The 21536-nt window shown below is 49.6% G+C and overlaps 1 protein-coding gene across 3 annotated transcripts in view; it reads left to right on the top strand.

Annotated features, from left to right (window-relative positions):
* Nucleotides 1-21536, top strand: part of ARRB1 (arrestin beta 1) — a 142715-nt gene that overhangs the window by 104010 nt on the left and 17169 nt on the right. For all 3 annotated transcript variants that reach the window (XM_084842333.1, XM_084842332.1, XM_084842330.1), the window contains exons 3-5: nt 9048-9108; nt 11809-11853; nt 12326-12522. In XM_084842333.1, coding sequence (XP_084698459.1) covers nt 9048-9108; nt 11809-11853; nt 12326-12522 — 303 coding nt within the window. The remainder of the gene's footprint in view (nt 1-9047; nt 9109-11808; nt 11854-12325; nt 12523-21536) is intronic.

Here is a 21536-nt window from a genome sequence, read left to right as displayed (position 1 = left end):
GTTGCGGGTGGTGTGTCCACAAATCTTGGCTTGGTTTATGAGCTGGCCATTATTTGCCAGGTTCACCACCCAGCCTCCTCTTCCCCCAAGTTCTCTGGCGCTGTCAGAGGGGCTTTGGGTGACTGGTGTGGTCTTCCCTCTTCTGCGCTGGGGTGTGGAAACGGTACGACATCTCCCTCACTGCCCAGAAGAGACTCGTGCCGCCTCGTGCCTTCTCAGTGCTGCAGGGGTGGCCCAGGGAGAGTGTCTGCCGCCAGCGTGCTGACGGGCGTCGGCTTCAGCGGAAAGCGGGTCAGCTGCTGGAGCGGAGTGCGGAATCCCGTGAATGTGGACAGGCTGAATAACATCAGCCTCCCCTTGCCTGGCACCCTCCGGATGTGCTGGACCGTAACCTCCATCATCCCCAGCTAGCACAAACCTGTGGGCAGGGAATGCTGGGCATTGTAGTCCAACACACCTGGAGGGTCCCAGGCTGGGGGGAGGCTGCCCTACAGCCACACACTCCTGCTCTCCAGGTGGTCTGGGCAGAACTGGGCTCCGGCAAGCAGCCCTGCCTCCACCTGGTTTGGTTTCCGCAGGGCCTGCCTGCTTCCCAAAGCCCCACTTGTGGCCAGGGCCCTTTCTGTGATAAGCATAATATGGCAGGCCCTGTAGTCCAATTGCTTCAAAACAGTTCTGTTCAGGCATCGCATAAAGATTTGGAACAAGCTCCCCGGTCTCCAGTGAAATGCTTATCTCTTGCCTTCCTGAAGGGAGGAAAAAATCCTAATTTGCGTCTGAATAGAGTGGGTGAATCACCACAGAAACAGCCCCTCCTGGGCCAGCAGCTCCCCCTGTTTCCTGACTGCTCTCTCCCTCACAGTCTCCGTCCTCCTCACATCTGTGGCTTGTTAACTTGCATCAGCACTGCCCATGCGCAATGCTAAGCAGATCCCGATAACCAGGGCTTGCAATCTGTGGTTTCAAACACTGGTTAAGAGAGAGAATCTGGTTACCATGAACCATGGTTAGTGCCTGTGCAGACATACCTCCACATGTTGCTTAAAACAAACCATGGAAAGGGGGAAATTCTTCAGGAGATGGAAGGAGAGAGGGGGAAGTAGGTGATGAACCCTTACTGCCCTCTTGATCTCTTATTCATGGTTAGGATATCATTTCTGCAGCATGCCCTGGTTTTGAGTCATTGCGCTAGGCCAGGACATAATGGAAATTCCATGTTTTGGTGCTGCAAATGACCATATGCTTGCTTGTCACCATTGCTGTGGTGTATTTGTGGCTTGGCTGCTAGCAGCGTCAATTATGGGATTGCTGAAGAAGGACAGGGAGACAGCAGAGAAGCCAAATGCCATTTTTTCCATCAGTCTCTGCTGTGGAAGATATTGAAAAGATATTTGTGCCACTGCCATATTTTGCAGGAAGGGTATCTGAAGAAACAAGTCAATTGGAAGCAACGAGAGATGAAGTTGTGGGACTAACTGACTAAAAACTAACAAGTCACTGGGTCTAGATGGCATCCGTCTGAAAGTTATGAAAGGACTCAGCGATGAAATTGTTGATTTTCTAACAAAAATGTGCAACTTCTTGGCCTGGTCCTCCTTATTGGAGGATTGGAAAGGAGCCAGCTTAATACCTGTTTTAAAATTGGAGGGGGGGGGATCTAGGAAATTACAGGCCAGCTAGCTTAAAATCTGCTCCAGATAAATTGGTGGAAAGCGTTATTAAAGATAAAAATGATCAAGCATATAGAAGAACAAGTCTTGCTGGAAAAGGTTCAGCATGGATTCTGCAGAGAGAAGTCTTGCCTCTTTAACCTTTTGGTGTGCTTTAAAAATGTCAACATGCATGTTGATAGGGGTTGTCCTGGCAACATGGATACATTCTCTCCTCACACCAACTCCCCTGTGAACAATTTGTATCCTTTTACCCAGGGGTGCAAAAAAATGCCAAAAAATGAAGGGGTCATTTTTCTGTATGTGAAAATGTTCACGGAACATGTTCCTCACCTCTGTTTGGGGCCAGGACTAGCCAAGACTGTGCCCACCCCCACCCCCATGGATGTTATGGCTTAATAATACAGCTAGCATCATCCAGGTATGGAGTACAGCTCTCCAGCAGGAGGAGGTCAAGGTCTGGGGTGAGACCAAGGATCAACTGTGCTCCTTGAAGGGTGTCCTCAGGAGGCAGATGCGTAGTGGTCCTTCACCTTTCCAGAGCCTTCATGTGATTGCAGGACCATAAAATGTCCCTGAACCAAGGAGACCCGTTGCTTTGTTTCATCACAGCTAAAACCGCAAGCAAACTGTTTAGACCACATCTGGATTAAAATTTGGTGGGGCCACTGCGGGACAGTGTGAAATTGATCTGAGAGCCAAATTCCACCACTGGTTGGCCACCCCTGATCTAGCTGATTCATGTCTCCCTTTCCCATACTCCTGCTATCTTGGATCCTTTAAGGCAGGAAAGATTTCTGGGTCTGTGCATACTAGCTGTGTCTTTGCAGAACAGCTTAATGATTACACACTGTTAGTAGTTCTAGGCCCGATTCAGAGTGTCGGTGCTGACCCTTAAAGCCCTATACAGCTTAGGGCCAGTCCACCTGAAGGAGTGCCTCCTCCCCTAGGTCCCTGCCCGATGGCTAAGATGGTCTTCAGAGGCTCTTCTCTGAGTGCGGCTATCTGTCAGAGTGGACACTGAGCCCATAGAATCCCAGAGTAGTTCTGATTCTGAGGAAGAGGAGCTGCTCCTGGGAGAGGAGAGCGCTCATCCTTCCCAGGGCCAACAGCTGCCAGGGATTCCTCCCACCAGCATTCCTAGCATAGATAGCAGTCCCGGGAGTGATAGAGCGCGGGAAGCAGACCTGCTGGACGCACAACGCCGATGCAGGGAGCGGCGCAAAATGGAGGGCACGGAAAAGAGGCGTAGTGCCCGGTTGGCACGCAAACAACGGTGGCACCCAGAGGATCCACGGGAAAAGGGGAGGGACTCTCCCTAGCCCATAAATTCAGGGTCTGCCAGTGATTCTCCTTCAAACGGGGACCAACTGTTCCAATGTAGGGCATAGGCACTCTGCTGCTCATATCTAGTTGCTAACAGTAGAGTTGTTAAGTTGTAAAAGAGGAATAAAGCTTTGAAAAGAATCTCTTTGTCTGTGTCTGGACTTGGCTACTGGATTAGACTGAGAGAGGCCTCCAAGGAGCCCTTGACACTATCCTTCTAGACAGGTTGTCTGGGTGGGGAGTTGGAGGCACTGCACTGCAGTGGTTCTACTCCTACTTGGATGGCCGACTCCAGAAGGTGATGCTGGGGGATTGTTGCTCTGTGCCATGGCAGTTGTTCCATAGCATTCCACAGGGCTCTGTTTTATCCCCCATGCTGTTTAACGTCTACGTGAAACCTCTGGGGGAGGTTATCCGGAGGTGTGGGCTGAGGTGCCACCAAAATGCAGATGACACCCAGCTCTACCGCTCTTTCTCATCAAACCCAGGTGAGGCAATGGCTGTCCAGAATCAGGGCCTGGGCATGGTAATGGACTGGATGAGGGCCAATAAACTGAGACTCAAGCCAGACAAGACAGAGGTACAGTTAGTGGGTGGTTCATCTGCCTGGGTAGGTGATATGCAACCTGTTCTGGAGGGGGTTGCACTCCCCCTAAAGGATCAGGTTCGTAGTTTGGGGGTGCTCCTGGACCCAGAACTGTCACTTGAGGCACAGGTGAACTCAGTGGCATGGAGCACTTTTTATCAGCTTAGGCTGGTATACCAACTACGCCCTTATCTGGACAGAGGTAGCCTAGCTACAGTTGTCCATGCTCTGATAACTTCTCGTCTGGATTACTGCAATGTGTTATACGTGGGGCTGCCTTTGAAAATGGTCCGGAAACTTCAGCTGGTCCAAAATAGGGCAGCAAGATTGTTAACAGGGACTGGCCAACGAGCTCATATTACGCCTGTACTTCTCCAGCTGCACTGGCTGCCAGTCCATTTCTGGGCCCGATACAAGGTGCTGGTTGTGTTGTTGTTTATTCGGTCAGTCGCTTCCAACTCTTCGTGACTTCATGGACCAGCCCACGCCAGAGCTTCCTGTCGGCCGTCGTCACCCCCAGCTCCCCCAAGGTCAAGTCCGTCACCTCCAGAATATCATCCATCCACCTTGCCCTTGGTCGGCCCCTCTTCCTTTTGCCTTCCACTTTCCCTAGCATCAGCATCTTCGCCAGGGTATCCTGTCTTCTCATTATGTGTCCAAAGCACTTCAGTTTTGCCTTTAATATCATTCCCTCAAGTGAGCAGTCTGGCTTGATTTCCTGGAGTATGGACTGGTTTGATCTTCTGGCAGTCCAAGGCACTCTCAGAATTTTCCTCCAGCACCACAGTTCAAAAGCATCTATCTTCCTTCGCTCAGCCTTCCTTATGGTCCAGCTCTCGCAGCCATAGGTTACTACAGGGAATACCATTGCTTGAACTATGCAGACCATTGTTGTCAGTGTGATGTCTCTGCTCTTCACTATTTTATCAAGATTTGTCATTGCTCTCCTCCCAAGAAGTAAACTTCTTCTGATTTCCTGGATGCAGTCAGCATGTGCAGTAATCTTTGCACCTAGAAAGACAAAGTCTGTCACTGCCTCCACGTTTTCTCCCTCTCTTTGCCAGTTATCAATCAAGCTGGTTGCCATAATCTTGTTTTTTTTGAGGTTGAACTGCAACCCAGCTTTTGCACTTTCTTCTTTCACCTTCGTCATAAGGTTCCTCAGCTCCTCCTCGCTTTCAGCCATCAAAGTGTTATCATCTGCATGTTGGAGATGGTTAATGTTTCTTCCAGCGATTTTAACTCCAGCCTTGGCTTCATCAAGCCCAGCACGTCGCATGATGTGTTCTGCGTACAGGTTGAATAGGTAGGGTGAGAGTATACAACCCTGTCGTACTCATTCCCCAATCTTAAACCAATCAGTTGATCCATGGTCTGTTCTTACTGTGGCTACTTGGTCGTTAGACAGATTCCTCAGGAGGCAGACAAGATGACTTGGTATCCCCAATACCACCAAGAACTTGGCACAATTTGATATGATCCACACAGTCAAAGGCTTTAGAATAGTCAATAAAACAGAAATAGATGTTTTTCTGAAACTCCCTGGCTTTCTCCATTATCCAGCAGATATTGGCAATTTGGTCTCTAGTTCCTCTGCCTTTTCGAAACTCAGCTTGTACATCTGGCAATTCTTGTTCCATGAATTGCTGGAGTCTACCTTGCAAGATCTTGAGCATTACCTTATCGGCTTATGAAATAAGTGCCACTGTTCGATAGTCTGAATATTCTTTGGTGCTTCCCTTTTTTGGTATGGGGATATAAGTTGATTTTTTCCAATCTGGTGGCCATTCTTGTGTTTTCCAAATTTGCTGGCATATGGCATGCATCACCTTGACAGCATCACCTTGCAAGATTTTAAACAGTTCAGCTGGGATACCGTCATCTCCTGCTGCCTTGTTATTAGCAATGCTTCTTAAGGCCCATTCAACCTCACTCTTCAGGATGTCTGGCTCTAGCTCACTGACCACACCGTCAAATCTATCCCCGATATGATTATCCTTCCTATACAGATCTTCCGTATATTCTTGCCACCTTTTCTTGATCTCTTCTGCTTCTGTTAGGTCCTTGCCATCTTTGTTTTTGATCATTCCATTTTTGCCTGGAATTTACCTCCGATGTTTCTAATTTTCTGGAAGAGGTCTCTTGTCCTTCCTATTCTATTATCTTCTTCCGCTTCCGCGCATTACTTGTTTAAAAATAATTCCTGATCTCTTCTGGCTAACCTCTGGAATGTTGCATTTAATTGGGCATATCTCCCCCGATCACTGTTGCCTTTTGCTTTCCTTCTTTCTTGGGCTGCTTCCAGTGTCTCAGCAGACAGCCATCTTGCCTTCTTGGTTTTCTTTTTCTTTGGGACGCTTTTTGTTGCTGCCTCCTGAACAATGTTGCGAACTTCTGTCCATAGTTCTTCCGGGACCCTATCTACTAAATCTAGTTCCTTAAATCTATTCTTCACCTCCACTGCATATTCATGAGGAATATTCGTGAGCTCATATCTAACTGATCTGTGGGTCTTCCCTATTCTCTTTAGTCCGATTCTAAATTGTGCAATAAGAAGTTCGTGATCTGAACTACAATCAGCTCCAGGTCTTGTTTTTACCGACTGCATAGATGTTCGCCACCTTTGGCTACAAAGGATGTAGTCAATCTGATTTCGGTGTCGACCGTCTGGTGAAGTCCATGTATAAAGTCATCTCTTAGGTTGTTGGAAGAGAGTGTTTGTTATGCACAGTGAGTTGTCTTGGCAAAATTCTATCAGCCTATGTCCCGCTTCATTTTGTTCTCCCAGACCATGCTTGCCTGTAATTCCAGGTGTCGTTTGACTACCCACCCTAGCATTCCAGTCTCCTGTAATGAAAATAACATCTCTTTTTGGCGTATTATCCAGTAGGTGCTTCAGATCCTCATAGAACTGATCTACTTCTGCTTCTTCAGCATCTGTGGTTGGGGCGTATATTTGGATCACTGTGATGTTAAATGGCTTACCCTGAATTTGAATTGAGATCATTCTGTTGTTTTTTGGATTGTATCCCAGCACTGTTTTAGCCACTTTATTATTAATTATGACAGCTACTCCATTTCTTCTGTGGTCCTCTTGTCCACACTAGTAGATCTGGTGGTCATCTGATGTGAAGTGGCCCATTCCAATCCATTTCAGTTCACTGACACCCAAAATGTCTATATTTAATCTTGACATCTCCCCAATAACCACATCCAATTTGCCCTGGCTCATAGATCTTACATTCCAGGTTCCTATGGTGGGTTGATTTTTAGAACATCGGATTTGTCGTTCACCACCAGCACCATTGGCCGCTAGCTGTCCTTTCGGCTTTGAGCTAGCTGTGTCATCACATCTGGGGCTAGTTGAACTTATCCTCTGTTCCTCCCCAGTAGCCTTTTGACCATCTTCCGACCTGGGAGTCCCATCTTCCGATGGTATACCAACATTTCTCTGGTTGTACTGATCCATTTAGTTTTCACGACAAGAATACTGGGGTGGGTTGCTGTTTCCTTCCCCAGGGATCATATTTAGTCTGACCTCTCTGCCATGACCTTCCCATCTTGGGTGTCCCTTCACGGTTTAGCTCACGGCATCATTGAGGTGCTCAAGCTCCAGCACCACGACAAGGTAACGATCTCCTTTGCTGGAGAAAGTGCTGGTATTAACATTCAAAGCCCTTAACGGCTTGGGGCCAGGTTATCTGAAGGATCGCCTCCTCCCATATGTACCTGCCTGGACCTTAAGATCATCGTCAGAGGCCCTTCTCCATGAGCCCCTGCCAAAGGAAGTGAGGCGGGTGGCTACTAGGAGGAGGGCCTTTTCTGCTGTGGCACCCCAGCTGTGGAATGAGCTCCCTAGTGAGGTTCGCCTGGCACCTACATTGTATTCTTTCCGGTGCCAGGTGAAGACCTTTTTATTTTCCCAGGCATTTTAGCATTTTAGCTCTTTAGACTTTTAGCTTTGCTGTTTTAAATCTGTATTTTAAATCCCTGCACTGCTGCAAGGTTTTATTCTGATTTTATTCTGGTTGTATTGTTTACTGTGGTTTTAATGTTTTATATATTTTGTATTGTTTTATTGTGTGGTCTTTGGTTTTAATTTTGTGAACTGCCCAGAGAGCTTCGGCTATTGGGTGGTATAGAAATGAATAAATAAACGAACAAACCACAATGGTGTGACAGGTGTCTGCCAGGAAAAGAGCCTTCTCTGTAGTGGCCCCCATCTATTGAATGTGCTTCCCAGGGAGATCCACCAGGGGCCATCACTATATATGTTGATATCAGGTTAAGAGCTTCCTCTTCCAGCAGCCGTTTAATGTTTAATCTGTTAATATTTTTAATGTTTAATACTGTATTACCTTGATACTTTTATTCTTGACTTTCTTTTCATTTGGTTCTTTTGCTGTCCTTTTGCTGTTTTTTTTAATGAGTGTAAACCGCCCTGAGGGCATCAACCAGTTGTGTGGTATACAGACCTAACAAATGAATAAATAAAATATGATTGATGCCTGGGAGTGACATCATGTGCAGTGACAAAGGCCATCTCTGACGCATCCCTGTTGATGCCATGTCATCATGTCCCCCGCCCCCAATGCATTCCAGGAGCTCCACAGGTGACAGAGCATAACTTCTGCTGCATTTACAGGCATTATTTCCCTCATTGGCACAAGGGCACCCAAACCTCCCAGGACACCTCCTCTTGGCTGGTGATCACCAAGCAATTAGGCCTGGGCCATGACGAAATGGGAATTGGACAAAACCTGCTGTTTTCCCCCCAAGCCTTGTCAGTCTTTTCTAAATGCTGAGTAAGGTGGATGAGCCTCTCGAAGCCAGGGGGCGGGGGTACAGCACAGCATGATGCAGGATCATCTGAATTCCCCCATAAGGTGCTTGGGGCCATCTGTGAGCTACAAGTTTATCCAAAGATGGGCTTAGCATAGGTTGGCCCTTAGCCTCAGTTGGCTTCTCCTAGCTGCGCTCCTTTGCATCAAAGTTTATTTTGGAGAGGATCAGGGGACAGCTATCCGAGGTAAGACCACTTCTGCCCTCTTGTTAATAACATCCTACTTACTCTGGCATGACAGTAAGAGACAGCGGTTGAGCCCATGCTTTGCATACAAGACATCCCACGTTCAATGCACTCAGCTAGGCATGAGTGAACAAGCAATTTTTGTGATCGCTGAGCTTCTCTGAACTCCACCTGGAACCTCGGCTCACCTTGTTTCCTGTGTTCGATTGTGCTCTGTTTTTCATTTTGTTTGAATGGAGGAAAAGCACATTTTGAACAGGGAACATGTGCATTTCTAAAAGAGCTCGCCCAGAGAGCTTTGGCTATTGGGTGGTATAGAAATGTAATAAATGAATGAACGATAGCATAGTGGAAATAAATTGGCTTTTGATCAAACTCACTGCTGCGCATTGTTGGTCACTGACGCCTGCCCTATGTTTTTGTCTCATCTGAACAGCTCACAGTCTACCTTGGAAAGAGGGACTTTGTGGACAACATAGATGTCGTCGATCCAGTCGGTAAGTGGCCATTGGGTGGGGTTGGGTATAACTTCAAGCGCAACTGGGGTTGAGCTGTCAGAACCACGAGAAGTTGTGCTAGAATGTCCTCAAGCAATAGATGCAGGGTTTGGATCAACTCGCTTCAGTGTGATGATTCCAGAGCATGGATGGGAGGCCAGTGATACAGTGCCCTTGCTGAAGCTTATCTGGGCTGGGTGCCCAGATAGGAGATGGCCTGGGAACCCCATCAGTGCCACCTTGAGTTCCATGATAGGCAAAGTCAGTAAATAAAAGAAGGAAGCAAGGAAGCAAGCATCTTAAATCAAGATGTGTTTGTTGGCTGATCTGTGCATGGGTCCAACCCCTGATGGCTATTTACTCAAATGTTAATGCTGGGTGTGGTGTTGGGAGATAGGGAAGTTCAGCCAGTGCCACCTGCTCTCCGGTGGCAGGGTCACCACTTCATGTTGCTATCACTGAATGGTGAATAGGCGTGGACTTCCCCCGAGCCCTGGGGACAAATGGAGCAATCCAGAGGGCGTTTGGGATGGTCCCGGAGGGGGGAGGGGGTCTCCAGCATATTAACGAGGAAAACTCTTGGCGCAATTCCAAGAAATGGATCCATCGTACTGCACGTGTGCTCCTTCCTCAGTCCTGGAGAGAGGACAACCTGATGCAGGCTCTGAGGCTTTCTCATGATGCACAAGGGTCTGCGAGGTTTGTTGTGAGGATAAAGTGGAGAGGAGGGCGAGGAGGGCCATAGGGGCCCCCTTGGGCTCCTTGCGGGAGGAAAAAAGGCAGGATATATATGTAACAATACATAAAGTAAATACATAATTTTTCTAGCATTGGTGTGTGCACGTTGTACCAATGCCAACACATTCCTTATTGCACTGCTGGGTGTTTGCGATGATCTCAGCATCCTCAGATTCATTACTGAGAACAGCAGGATATATCGGTTCCCCATTAACTCCAGTCCTGTGGCTGCCTGTTGTTGATGTTGGGTGTTTTATTGTATTTTTTTCAATATTTAATTACAGCCCTTCTTTTGATTGCACATTAGGCAGGGAACAAAAGCCTTTCCCGATTGCCAGTTTTTTCCTCCCTGGAAATTTGCAAAGTCTGACTCATCCCTACTGCACACTTCTTTCGGCTCTAGCTAGAGCTGATCGCACATATTTAACATCCTCCCCCCACCCCCGGTTCTTATTCTCTCCTGGCCCCCTCCCCATCCAAAGAAATGAATTAACTTTCAAAGGCAGAAAAAAGGCTCGGAACTTCCTTAGCTGAGCTGTGCTTCAGCTAGAGTGCTGCACTGGGAGTCGGGAGATCCGGGTTCTAGTCCGTACTCAGCCATGGAAGCTCACTGGGTGACTTTGGGCCAGTCGCTGCCTCTCAGCCCAACAGGCTTGTTGTTGTGAGGATAAAATGGAGAGAAGGAGGATTATGTACACTGCCTCAGGTTCCTTAAAGAGGAAAAAAGGCGGGATATAAATGAAATAAATACATAAATAAATAAATAAATGCATACATACATACATACATAAATTTGTGTACTGGCTACTGTAATTACTGTGTTCCACTAGCCCAGGAGTGGGCAACTGGTGTCCCCCCAGATATTGTTGGACTGCAACTTTCATCAGCTGTAGGCAGCATAGTCAGCAATGTGGGATCATGGCAGCTGCAGTCCAACTATATCTGGAGGGACACCAGTTGCCCCCCTGCCCCCGTGACTAGCCTATGTTTGCACTTGGCTGATGTAAGGAGGTTTTGAGTCCTTTTTCTGCCTGCCAATGTTCACTCCTGCCCTTACACGGTGGCACTCCAAAACAAGGCACCCAGCGTTGAAGTGTTGAGGTTTGGGCTGGTAGAAAAACGTTCACATCAGGGATACCAGAGAGACATTGCAGGGTCATTGAAATTTCTCTGTGGCTTTGCTCCGTCCAGTCTTCCTGCCTTTAGTTGCCATTCTATGCCCACCCATGACCCTCTTGCCTCCACCCCCCCATGTGTCCAAACAAGTCCTGCTCCCTTTAACATCTCCGTTCTTTCTCCCTTGCTACCTTGTATGCTTGGAACTGCCTCCCAGAACACCTACGTGATGCCACCTCTCCAAATCTTCCTGCAAAGCCCACCTTTCCCCTGAGGCCTCAGGCCGAAGCCCTTGGTCCTCACCCCCAACTGAAGTGAAGGCTAAGTATCGGGAGCCGCCTTCTGGCCTCCCCTTTCTCCCCGCTGTCCCGCAGTACCCTCCACTATCAGCATTTAGCTTGGACGCTCCTTGGGGCAGTGACTTGTCCTTTCGGCATATGCACAACATCTAATCACCTCCTCCGGTGCTACATCTCTGAAATCAGACTCCTCAGGCCAAGGCCTTTTGCCACACATTGGCCCCTGGTTCTGATGGCTTTTGTCCTTGGATTCACAGCCCAGAAGCCTCTTGGTTCCACATGTTCAAGGCAGAATCGCTTTGGCTCATTTGCTTTCCCATGTTTTGGGGCGTGTGTGTCAGCTGACCCAGTTTCTCTGATCTGCAGGCAGTTTGGAATCGCTGCAGCAGCCAGCTACGTGGATCGGTCCCGGCGCACCGCAGTTATTGTGGCTCCCATGCTAGGGAGCTAAGACGGTTCCCTAGCATGGTAGCCACGCAGGCTAACCATCCAGGGCAGAAGCATCCGTGCGGCACGGGCCTTATTTCTGCCTTTATTCCTCTGACAGATGGCGTTGTGCTGGTTGATCCAGAATACTTAAAAGAAAGGAAAGGTAACTCCTTACTCTGTTCAGGGATACGCGCTGAAAACAAGCCATGAAAGTGAACGACCAGAGCAGACGCAGCAAGCCCACTGGAGGGCAGGCATCTGGACATTCACCATTAGTATTAGAATTCTTTTCACTGTTTCTGCAATGTTTTTATGTATTTCGTATTTGATATTGTTTTTCTATTGGCTTTTCTATTGTATTTTAGGTATTTCTTATGTAAACTGCTTAGAGATCTCGTGATATCAAGTAGTATACAAGTAGTTTAACCAAACAAACAATTATTTTAGTTATTAAATTTATTAGACCCCTTTCTCAGAAAAAGACCCAAGGCATCTTACAATAGGGATTTAAAACATATAAAAATATAAAACAATTTGAAAGAGCTGAATAAACCTGCCAGGACATTTTCCCCTGCAATCTATTCCCTGCCCACTTTTCTTCTCCTGTGCGATGCATTCTCTCTTCTCCCGTACAGTTTTTGTGACGCTGACTTGTGCCTTCCGCTACGGCCGCGAGGACCTGGACGTCCTGGGCCTGACCTTTCGCAAAGACCTTTTTGTAGCCAACATCCAGGCCTTCCCCCCTGTCCCCGAGGAGAAGAAGCCCCTGACTCGGCTCCAGGAACGTCTGATTAAGAAGCTCGGTGAGCAGGCCTACCCTTTTACCTTCGAGGTATGAAGTCTTCCTTTTCCACTTTCACGCTCACGTTCTCACCCACCCATCCCTTGTCTGTTATGACACCCTGGGCAACGTTTCAGCCTCATCCAAACTTGGCTGAAGGGGCAGCCTGGGTAGAACCGTGCTGCATGCATGCAAGTGCTGTGGAATCCAGCAGGTGGCGCCCTCCCTTCCAAAATGGCGGCCAAGACCTACGCATGTCACTGAGGTGTTGAAGGCCTTAGCGGGTGACTTTGTCATCTCAGTTTCTTGGTGTCTTTTCATGACATTGGCCCCATGTGAAATTTGCCGAAGTTATCACGTACCTGGGGGTGGCAGCTGCTGTGGCTGCGGCCTCTGATGGTCAAACTAGCCCACCACAGCCTCTCTTGAAAGGACAGTCAGACAAGAGCCAGCTTGATGTGATGATGTGGCAGGGACGTGGGCAGCCTGGCCATTTTATTTTGTATGGAAACGCAACCACAAAGCACTGTGTATTTGACTGGAGTGGTGGAAAGGAATGGGATTTAAGCCCTTCCCTACAGACTGCTGTTTTCCCCATCAAAATGCCCTCCCCTAGTGGCCTTTCTCCAGATGGGGAAAAGATGCAGGGATGCACACTAATGGCAAGGCATCTGGCACGGTGATTTTTATTAGAAAGATTAAACATCTCCATTTCTAAGCCGAAGAGCCAGCGCTGTCCGAAGACGCTGCCGTGGTCATGTGGCCGGCGTGACTGTACACCGAGGTGCACGGAACGCTGTTACCTTTCCCGCCGAAGCGGTGCCTATTTATCTACTTGCAATTTCTTGCTTTCAAACTGCTAGGTTGGCAGGAGCTGGGACTGAAGACGGGAGCTCACTCCGTCACGCGGCACTCGGGTCTCGAACTGCTGTCCTGCCGACCTTCCGGTCTGCAGTTCAGCGCCTAACCCACCCCAAATGCCTGCCTGAACAACCACGTTTTTAATGCATGGCAGAAGCTCGTTAAACAGGGAGCATGGCGGAGTTCCCTAGGGAGGGAGTTCCACAGAGGGGGGGCCACCACAGACAGGGCCCTCTTCCTCGTCCTCTGGGCGATGTACAACACACAATAAAACAGTTTAAAACAATAACATTCTACAATAAAAACATTTTCTAAAATATCCTAACCCACCCAAACGCCTGCCTGAACAACAGCGTTTTTAATGCATGATGGAAGCTCATTAAAGAGGGGGCATGACGGAGTTCCCTAGGGAGGGAGTTCCACAGAGTGGGGGCCACCACAGAAAAGGCCCTCTCCCTCGTCCCCACCAGTCTAGCTGTCCTGGCTGGCCATCCGAGGCTGATCTTGTTAAGCGGCCTGTGTGGTGTTGCTGGAGGCGCTCCTTAAGATAGGCTGGGCCAGAACCATATAGGGTTTTAAAAGTCAAAACCAACACCTTGAATTTGGCCCGGAAAACAACTGGTAACCAGTGCAACTCCTTCAGCACTGGAGTGATGTGATCTAGCCGGCGGCTGCCTTTAATCAGGGGAGCCGCCGCGTTCTGCGCCAGCTGCAGCTTCCGAACCGTCTTCAAGGGTAACCCAACATAGAGTGCATTACAGCAGTCTAGACAACAGGGGGCCAGGGCATGTACTACCTATGGGCGCAGACGGTGGGGAAGGAAGGGGCGCAGCCTCCATGTCAGATGGAGTACAGTGCTGTCCGGCTCACAGCTGACACCTGAGCTTCCATGGACAGCTGGGAGTCTAAAATGGCCCCCGGGCTGTGGACCTGGTCTTTCAATGGTAGCCATACCCCATTCAACACCAGGTCGACATCCCCCAACTTCCTCTTGTCTCCCACCAAAAGTACCTCTGTTTTGTCAGGGTTCAGCTTGTTCCTCCCTATCCAGCCACTCACCGTCTCCAGACATTTGGACAGGGATTCTACGGCCAACCTTGGTGAAGATTTAAACGAGAGGTAGAGCTGTGTGTCATCCGCATATTGATGACACCGCACCCCAACCCCCCCCCCCAGGAGCTTCAGATAGATGTTAAATAGCATCGGAGGATGGAACCCTGTGGCACCCCACAAGTGAGTGGCCACGGGTCCGAAACCTCCTCTCCCAGTGCTACCCTCTGGTACCTGCCAGAGAGGAAGGACCGGAACCACTGCAATACAGTGTCTCCACTGCCCAACCCCTCCAGGTGGTCCAGGAGGATACCGTGGTCAACGCTATCAAAAGCTGAGGAGAACCAGGAAGGAGCATTCGCCCCTATCCAAAGCCCTCCTCATATCATCCACCAAGGCCATTTCTGTCCCATGCCCAGGCCTGAAGCTCGACTGAAATGGATCTAGATAATCGGTTTCTTCCAAGTGTGCCTTCAACTGCATCGCCACCACCTGCTCAATCACCTTGCCCAAGAATGGCAGATTCGAGACTGGGCAAAAGTTGTTCAGGACTTGAGCATCCAAGGAGGGCTTCTTCAAGAGCGGTCTTATCACTGCCTCCTTGAGGGCTGATGGCATCACTCCCTCCTCAAGGGAGGCGTTCACCACTGCCCTAATCCCCTCACCCAGCCTCTCTCTGCAGCCCATAATGAGCCAAGATGGGCAAGGATAAAGTAAGCAGGTGGTTGGCCTTACAGATGAAAGCACGTCATCCACTTCATCAGAAGGAAACTGGAACTGAACCCACAAAACTGGTTTGCCACAGGCTGCCTCTCACTTGCTAACTGTATCCATGGCACACGGAATAACACTCCTGATCCGATCAATTTTATCCGCAAAGTGCCTTGCCAAGGCCTCACAGGAGTCCTTGGAATGCTCCAGCGGTTCCGGAGTGACTGGATCGACCAGGCACCGGACCACTTGGAACAGCCTCCTGGGACAGCACTCTGCAGATGCGATAGAGGCAGCATAATATTCCTTTTTTTCTGCCTTCACCGCCACGTGATAGGCTGAAAATAAAGCTCCAGCCCGTGTCTGATCGTCTTTGGAGTGAGACTTCCGCTGCCGGCGCTGTAGCCGTCTCACCTCCTGTTTCAGGGCTCATAACCATGGATTGAACCATGGTGCAGTTTGAACCCTGTTCAGGGGGAGAGGGCGTTTCGGAGCCACCCGATCTAATGCTCCAGTGATTGCGGCATTCCAGCCACCCACCACAGTCTTGACCGAGTGCCCATTTGTGTGCTCCAGAGAATCCTCAAGCGCCTTCAGGAATCCATTCCGATCCATAAGATGCCTGGGGCGGACCATTTTAATGGGTCCTCCACCCTGCGGAGGGGTTGTGGAACCGAGAAGTCTAGCATCACCAGATAGTGATCTGACCATGACAAGGGGCAGGTGGATACACCCCCGACGTCCAGATCACTCCCCGCTTCTCCAGAAACAAACACAAGGTCTAGCGCATGACAAGCTACATGGGTGGGCCCAGTTGGAATAGGGTGCACCTTCCAGGAAGTCATGGTCTCCGTGAAGTCCCAAGGTGCCCCTGTGAGGACAGCCTCTGAATATACCTTGAAGTCCCCCAACACCAGTAAGTTAGGGGACTGTACATACATATCAGAGACCACCTCAAGCACCTCAGCCAGGGAGTCAGTTGTGCAGTGAGGTGGGCGGTACACGAGCAGAATCCACAGACTGCCCTTTGGGCCCAACCTCCAGTACATGCACTCGGCAACCTTGGTCTCCCAGAGAGGGAGTCTCGTGAAGACCAAGGACTCCCAGTAGATAACAGCCACTCCCTCTCTCCAATCCCCAGCTGCTGTGCATACAAAAATCTAGCTGTGCAGATGGCCGCAAGAGTTGGGGCAGTGGCCTCAGCCAGCCAGGACTCCGTAATCCATGCCAGGTCCACACCTGCATCCCAGATCACATCATGGACGACAGATGTTTTCTGGGTAACAGGCCTGGCACTGCAGAGCAGCAAGCGAGAGCCAGAAGGTGGTGTCACACCTGCCCCAGCCATCCTTTGGCTCTGGACAGGCCTGAAACGGGACAGATATTACACATCTCTCCCTTGTTCCCCTTACCCAGCATAGCATGGCCTGCCCCTAGCGCTCCACCAGCACCTGCCAACCGGCCTCGGTATGTCCTGGCCCCCAGTACTCCCCCTACTGCCTCCGTCAGGTGGACACATGCCCCCTCGCTCCCGCCTATCAGGCAGGCTACCCACCCCTGAAAACACAACAGAATCCCCCCCCCCCCCCCCGGTAGCTTCTCCTGCAGATCCCTGCTCTCCCAGGCCACCCCAGCCAGCCAGCTTATATAGCCCTTCCGAGAAGGGACAGGTGGAGGTAGTCAGCACAGCTGGCTCAGTACCTGGGGGCCTGGTCCTGCAGGGAGTGGCAGTCTGTCAGGCAGAAGTCCACAGGGGCAGCAGTGGTGGTGGTGGTGGTGGCAGCCGTTAGTAAGTTAGTAAGCATGAAGGAACATTCTATCATGAGACTCTCCACCTGTAATATTTTGTGAACTGCCCAGAGAGCTTCAGCTATTGGGTGGTTTAGAAATTAAATTTGTTGTTCAGTCGTTCAGTCTTGTCCGACTCTTCGTGACCCCATGGACCATAGCACGCCAGGCCTTCCCGTCCTGCGCTCTCTCCCGGAGTGTGCTCAAGTTCATATTCATTGCATCGGTGATGCTATCTAGCCATCTCATCCTCTGCCGTCCCCTTCTCCTTTTGCCTTCAGTCTTTCCCAGCATCAGGGTCTTTTCCAGGGAGTTTTCTCTTCGCATTAGGTGGCCAAAATATTGGAGCTTCAGCTTCAGTCTCTGTCCTTCCAATGAGCACTCAGGGTTGATTTCCTTTAGGATTGACTGATTTGACCTCCTTGCAGTCCAGGGGACTCGTAAGAGTCTTCTCCAGCACCACAGTTCGAAAGCATCAATTCTTCAGCGCTCAGCCTTCCAGCTCTCACAGCCATACATTACTACTGGGAAAACCATAGCTTTGATTACAAGGACCTTTGTCGGCAAGGTGATGTCTCTGCTTCTTACTATGCTGTCTAGGTTGGCCATAGCTTTCCTCCCAAGGAGCAAGCGTCTTTGAATTTCATGGCTACAGTCACCGTCTGCGGTGATCTTGGAGCCCAAGAAAGTAAAATCTGTCACTGCTTCCATTTCTTCCCCTTCTATATGCCAGGAAGTGATGGGACCAGATGCCATGATCTTCGTTTTTTTAATGTTGAGTTTCAAACCAGCTTTTGCACTCTCCTCTTTCACCCTCAACAAGAGGCTCTTTAGCTCCTCTTCGCTTTCTGCCATTAGGGTGGTATCGTCTGCGTATCTGAGGTTGTTGATAATTCTCCCGGCAATCTTAATTCCGACCTCTGATTCATCCAACCCAGCGTTTCTCATGATGTACTCTGCATATAAGTTAAATAAGCAGGGTGACAATATGCAGCCTTGTCGTTCTCCTTTCCCAATTTTGAACCACTCGGTTGTTCCATGTCTGGTTCTTACTGTTGCCTCTTGACCCTCGTACAGGTTTCTCAGGAGACAGGTAAGGTGGTCTGGTACTCCCATCACTTTAAGAATTTGCCACAGTTTGTTGTGATCCACACAATCAAAGGCTTTAGCGTAGTCAATGAAGCAGAAATAGACATTTTTCTGGAATTCTCTTGCTTTCTCCATGATCCAGCGAATGTTGGCGATTTGATCTCTAGTTCCTCTGCCTCTTCGAAACCCAGCTTGTACTTCCGGTAGTTCTCGGTTCGCATACTGCTGAAGCCTAGCTTGTAGGATTTTGAGCATCACCTTGCTGGCATGTGACATGAGCGCAATTGTGCGGTAGTTTGAACACTCTTTGGCGTTGCCCTTCTTAGGAATTGGAATGTAAACTGACCTTTTCCAGTCTTGCGGCCATTGTTGAGTGTTCCAAATTTGTTGGCATATTGAATGCAGCACTTTAACAGCATCATCTTTTAGGATTTTAAATAGCTCGGCTGGAATACTGTCATCTCCGCTAGCTTTGTTGTTAGTAATGCTTCCTAAGGCCCACTTGACTTCACTCTCGAGGATGTCCGGCTCAAGTTCAGTGACCGCACTATCATGACTATCAGGGACATTCAGATCTTTCCTGTATAGTTCTTCTGTGTATTCTTCCCACCTCTTCTTAATCTCATCTGCTTCTGTTAGGTCCCTGCCTTCTTTGTCCTTTATCATGCCCGTCTTTGCACAAAACGTTCCCTTGAGATCTCCGATTTTCTTGAAGAAAGTCTTTCCCATTCTGTTGTTTTCCTCGATTTCTTTGCATTGTTCATTTAAGAAGGCCTTCTTGTCTCTCCTTGCTATTCTCTGGAACTCTGCATTCAGTTGGATATATCTTCCCCTTTCTCCCTTGCTTTTCGCTTCCCTTCTTTCCTCAGCTACTTGGAAAGCCTCATCAGGCAGCCACTTGGCTTTCTTGCATTTCTTTTTCTTTGGGATGGATTGAGTTGCTGCCTCCTGAACAATGTTACAGACCTCCATCCATAGTTCCTCAGGCACTCTGTCTATCAGGTCTAATCCCTGAAATCTATTCCTCACCTCCACTGTGTATTCATCAGGGATATGATTTAGGTCATAGCTGAATGGTTTAGTGGTTTTCCCTACATTCTTCAATTTAAGCCGAAATTTTGCAAGAAGCAGCTCATGATCTGAGCCACAGTCAGCTCCAGGTCTTGTTTTTACTGACTGTATAGAGCTTCTCCATCTTTGGCTGCAAGGACATAATCAGTCTGATTTCGATATTGACCATCTGGTGATGTCCATGTGTAGAGTCGCCTCTTGTCTTGTGCTGTTGGAAAAGTGTGTTTGCTATGATCAGTGTGTTCTCTTGGCAAAACTCTATTAGCCTTTGTCCTGCTTCATTTTGTACACCAAGGCCATGCTTGCCTGTTATCCCGGTGATTTCTTGACTTCCTACTTTAGCATTCCAATCCCCTATGATGAAGAGGACATCTTTGTTTAGTGTTAGTTCTAGAAGGTGTTGTAGGTCTTCATAGAACCGATCAACCTCAGCTTCTTCGGCATCAGTGGTTGGGGCATAGACTTGAATTACTGTGATGTTGAGAAATTAAATAAATAAATACAAAAATAAATAGTATGAAGTGACACAGCCCAAACACAAGTGGTCTTTTTTCCACCTCTGTGAGTAGCAAGCCTCTGCCAGTAGCATTGTTGTGGAAGGGGAAATCGCCCATCCAGCTGTGTGGGTGGGTGGATACAATCAGCTTTCTACACGGCAAAGTTTTGTTTTGCTTTCCCCCCCCCCCACAAGCCACTTGTTCAGGGATGACGTGGGAAGTGGGCACGTGCGAAGGAGTCGTGGTTGGCGGGAAGGCGTTGGGGACATTTGTGTAGCCGCCCTAAACCGGTGCTGCGAGATGCAGCATCCTAACTCAGGAGGAAATGCTTATTGGTGGCTCCCCCCGCCTTCTTTATGTAAATTGCTTTGATCATTCTTATGCCCCCTTGATACTCAGCTTGAGTGTATTTTTAGACAAGACTTCCCCAACTTGGTGTCTCCAGAGGTGTTGGACTACAACTCCCAGCATCCCCCAGCCAGTCCAACATATCTGGAGGGCACCAGGTTGGGGAAGGCTGCTTTAGAAAGCATTTTCCAGCAGCGACCTCTGCCCCGTTGAGTTGCAGCAGCACAGTCCAGGAGAGCGGCGTGTGCTGTAGTCTGACCGTCGTAGTCCAGCACTGTTGCGGCTAGGCAGAGGGGCCTGTGGAGGCATGGCCCAGCGCTACTCCCCAGCCTACAGGACACAGAGCTCCCCTGCCTCTGCAGCATGGAGCTTTGCTTTTGCTATCTTCATTGCTCAGAGCTCTTGATGGGCCGATCCTCCGTGAGCAGCACAAAGCCCCTCCGAGGGGATCTTGCTGGTGTTTGTCAGCACCTGTCATAGAATCGTAGGGTTGGAGGGGGCCTATAAGACCATGGAGTCCAACCCCCTGCTCAATGCAGGAGTCCAAGTCAGAGCATCCTTCTTGAAGGCTCCACAGCTGTCCCATGTGGAGCTTCTCCCTGGGTCATGTTCGACGGCAGTTTTGGCGCAGGGCCTGCTGCCTTAAGCTGGGTGAGACGCTTCATTCATCTGGTCCAGGACTCCCTGCTCTGGCCAGAGCTGGCTCCAGGCTTTTATGGGCCCTTGGGCGAGACACCCTCCATGGGCCCCCTCCCCCAGTGAGCCCACCTTCTCACCGCCATTGTCGTCCGCTGCTCTTGCTCTCCCTCCTCTTCCTCCTCATTGCTCCCTCTTGCTTGCTTGGCAGACAGAGAGCCAGGGAGCAAGTGGGCCGCGGCATCTGCTGTTCTGCTTCCTCACCACCACCGTGGTCTGGGTCAGAGCGAGACGCAGGCGGAGAAGCAAGTTGCAGTGATGAAGAGGAGGATCAAGTCCCAGGGCCTGATGTCAGTGGGCCCCTGCTGGGGAGTGGTCCCTTGGCAGCTGCCCGACAATGCCTGCTCTTGATGCAGGCCCTGGCTCTGACTGGCAGTGGCTGACCATCGGCGGACGCTCTTTCCCATCCTTTGACTGGGGATTGGACCCGGGACCTTCTGCCTGCACAGCTGCTGCTCTGCCTCTGAACTACGGCCCTCCCACTCTGTCTTCCTCAGCTTATCTCTCCTGCAAATCAGGCAGCCCCTCGCCTTTGAGTCCCAGGAGCATCCAGTCCCACTCGGAGAGATCTGTCCGTGCTCCGATTCCCTGGGAAATGACTCCTGGCTTCATTAACTCGACCTCACACTTCATTAGGCTTAAAGCCATAAGAATAGAAGCAGATCCCCATTGGATTAGATCCAAGGTCCATCTGCTCTGACATCCTGTTTCCCACGATGGCCAGCCAGATGCCGCAGGGAAGCCCCTGCACAGGACACGTGCCCAAGCAACCTCTCCTGCGCGTGCGGAGAGAGCCATGCGGGCCCAGGTACTGGGGGTTGTCTGTCTATACACCCATCCGTCCATCCATTGATAGGAGCCTCTGATAGCCTTCTCCCTGTCCAGGAATTTGTCTAATCCCCTCTTAAGGCCATCCAAATTGGTGGCCATCACTACATCTTGTGGTAGCAAATT

This window comes from Heloderma suspectum, chromosome 3 (genome assembly GCF_057233095.1).
Source record: "Heloderma suspectum isolate Gila_16-S chromosome 3, 16-S_ref, whole genome shotgun sequence".
NCBI classification, from domain to species: domain Eukaryota; kingdom Metazoa; phylum Chordata; class Lepidosauria; order Squamata; family Helodermatidae; genus Heloderma; species Heloderma suspectum.
This window is presented reverse-complemented; position numbering and strand designations above follow the sequence as displayed.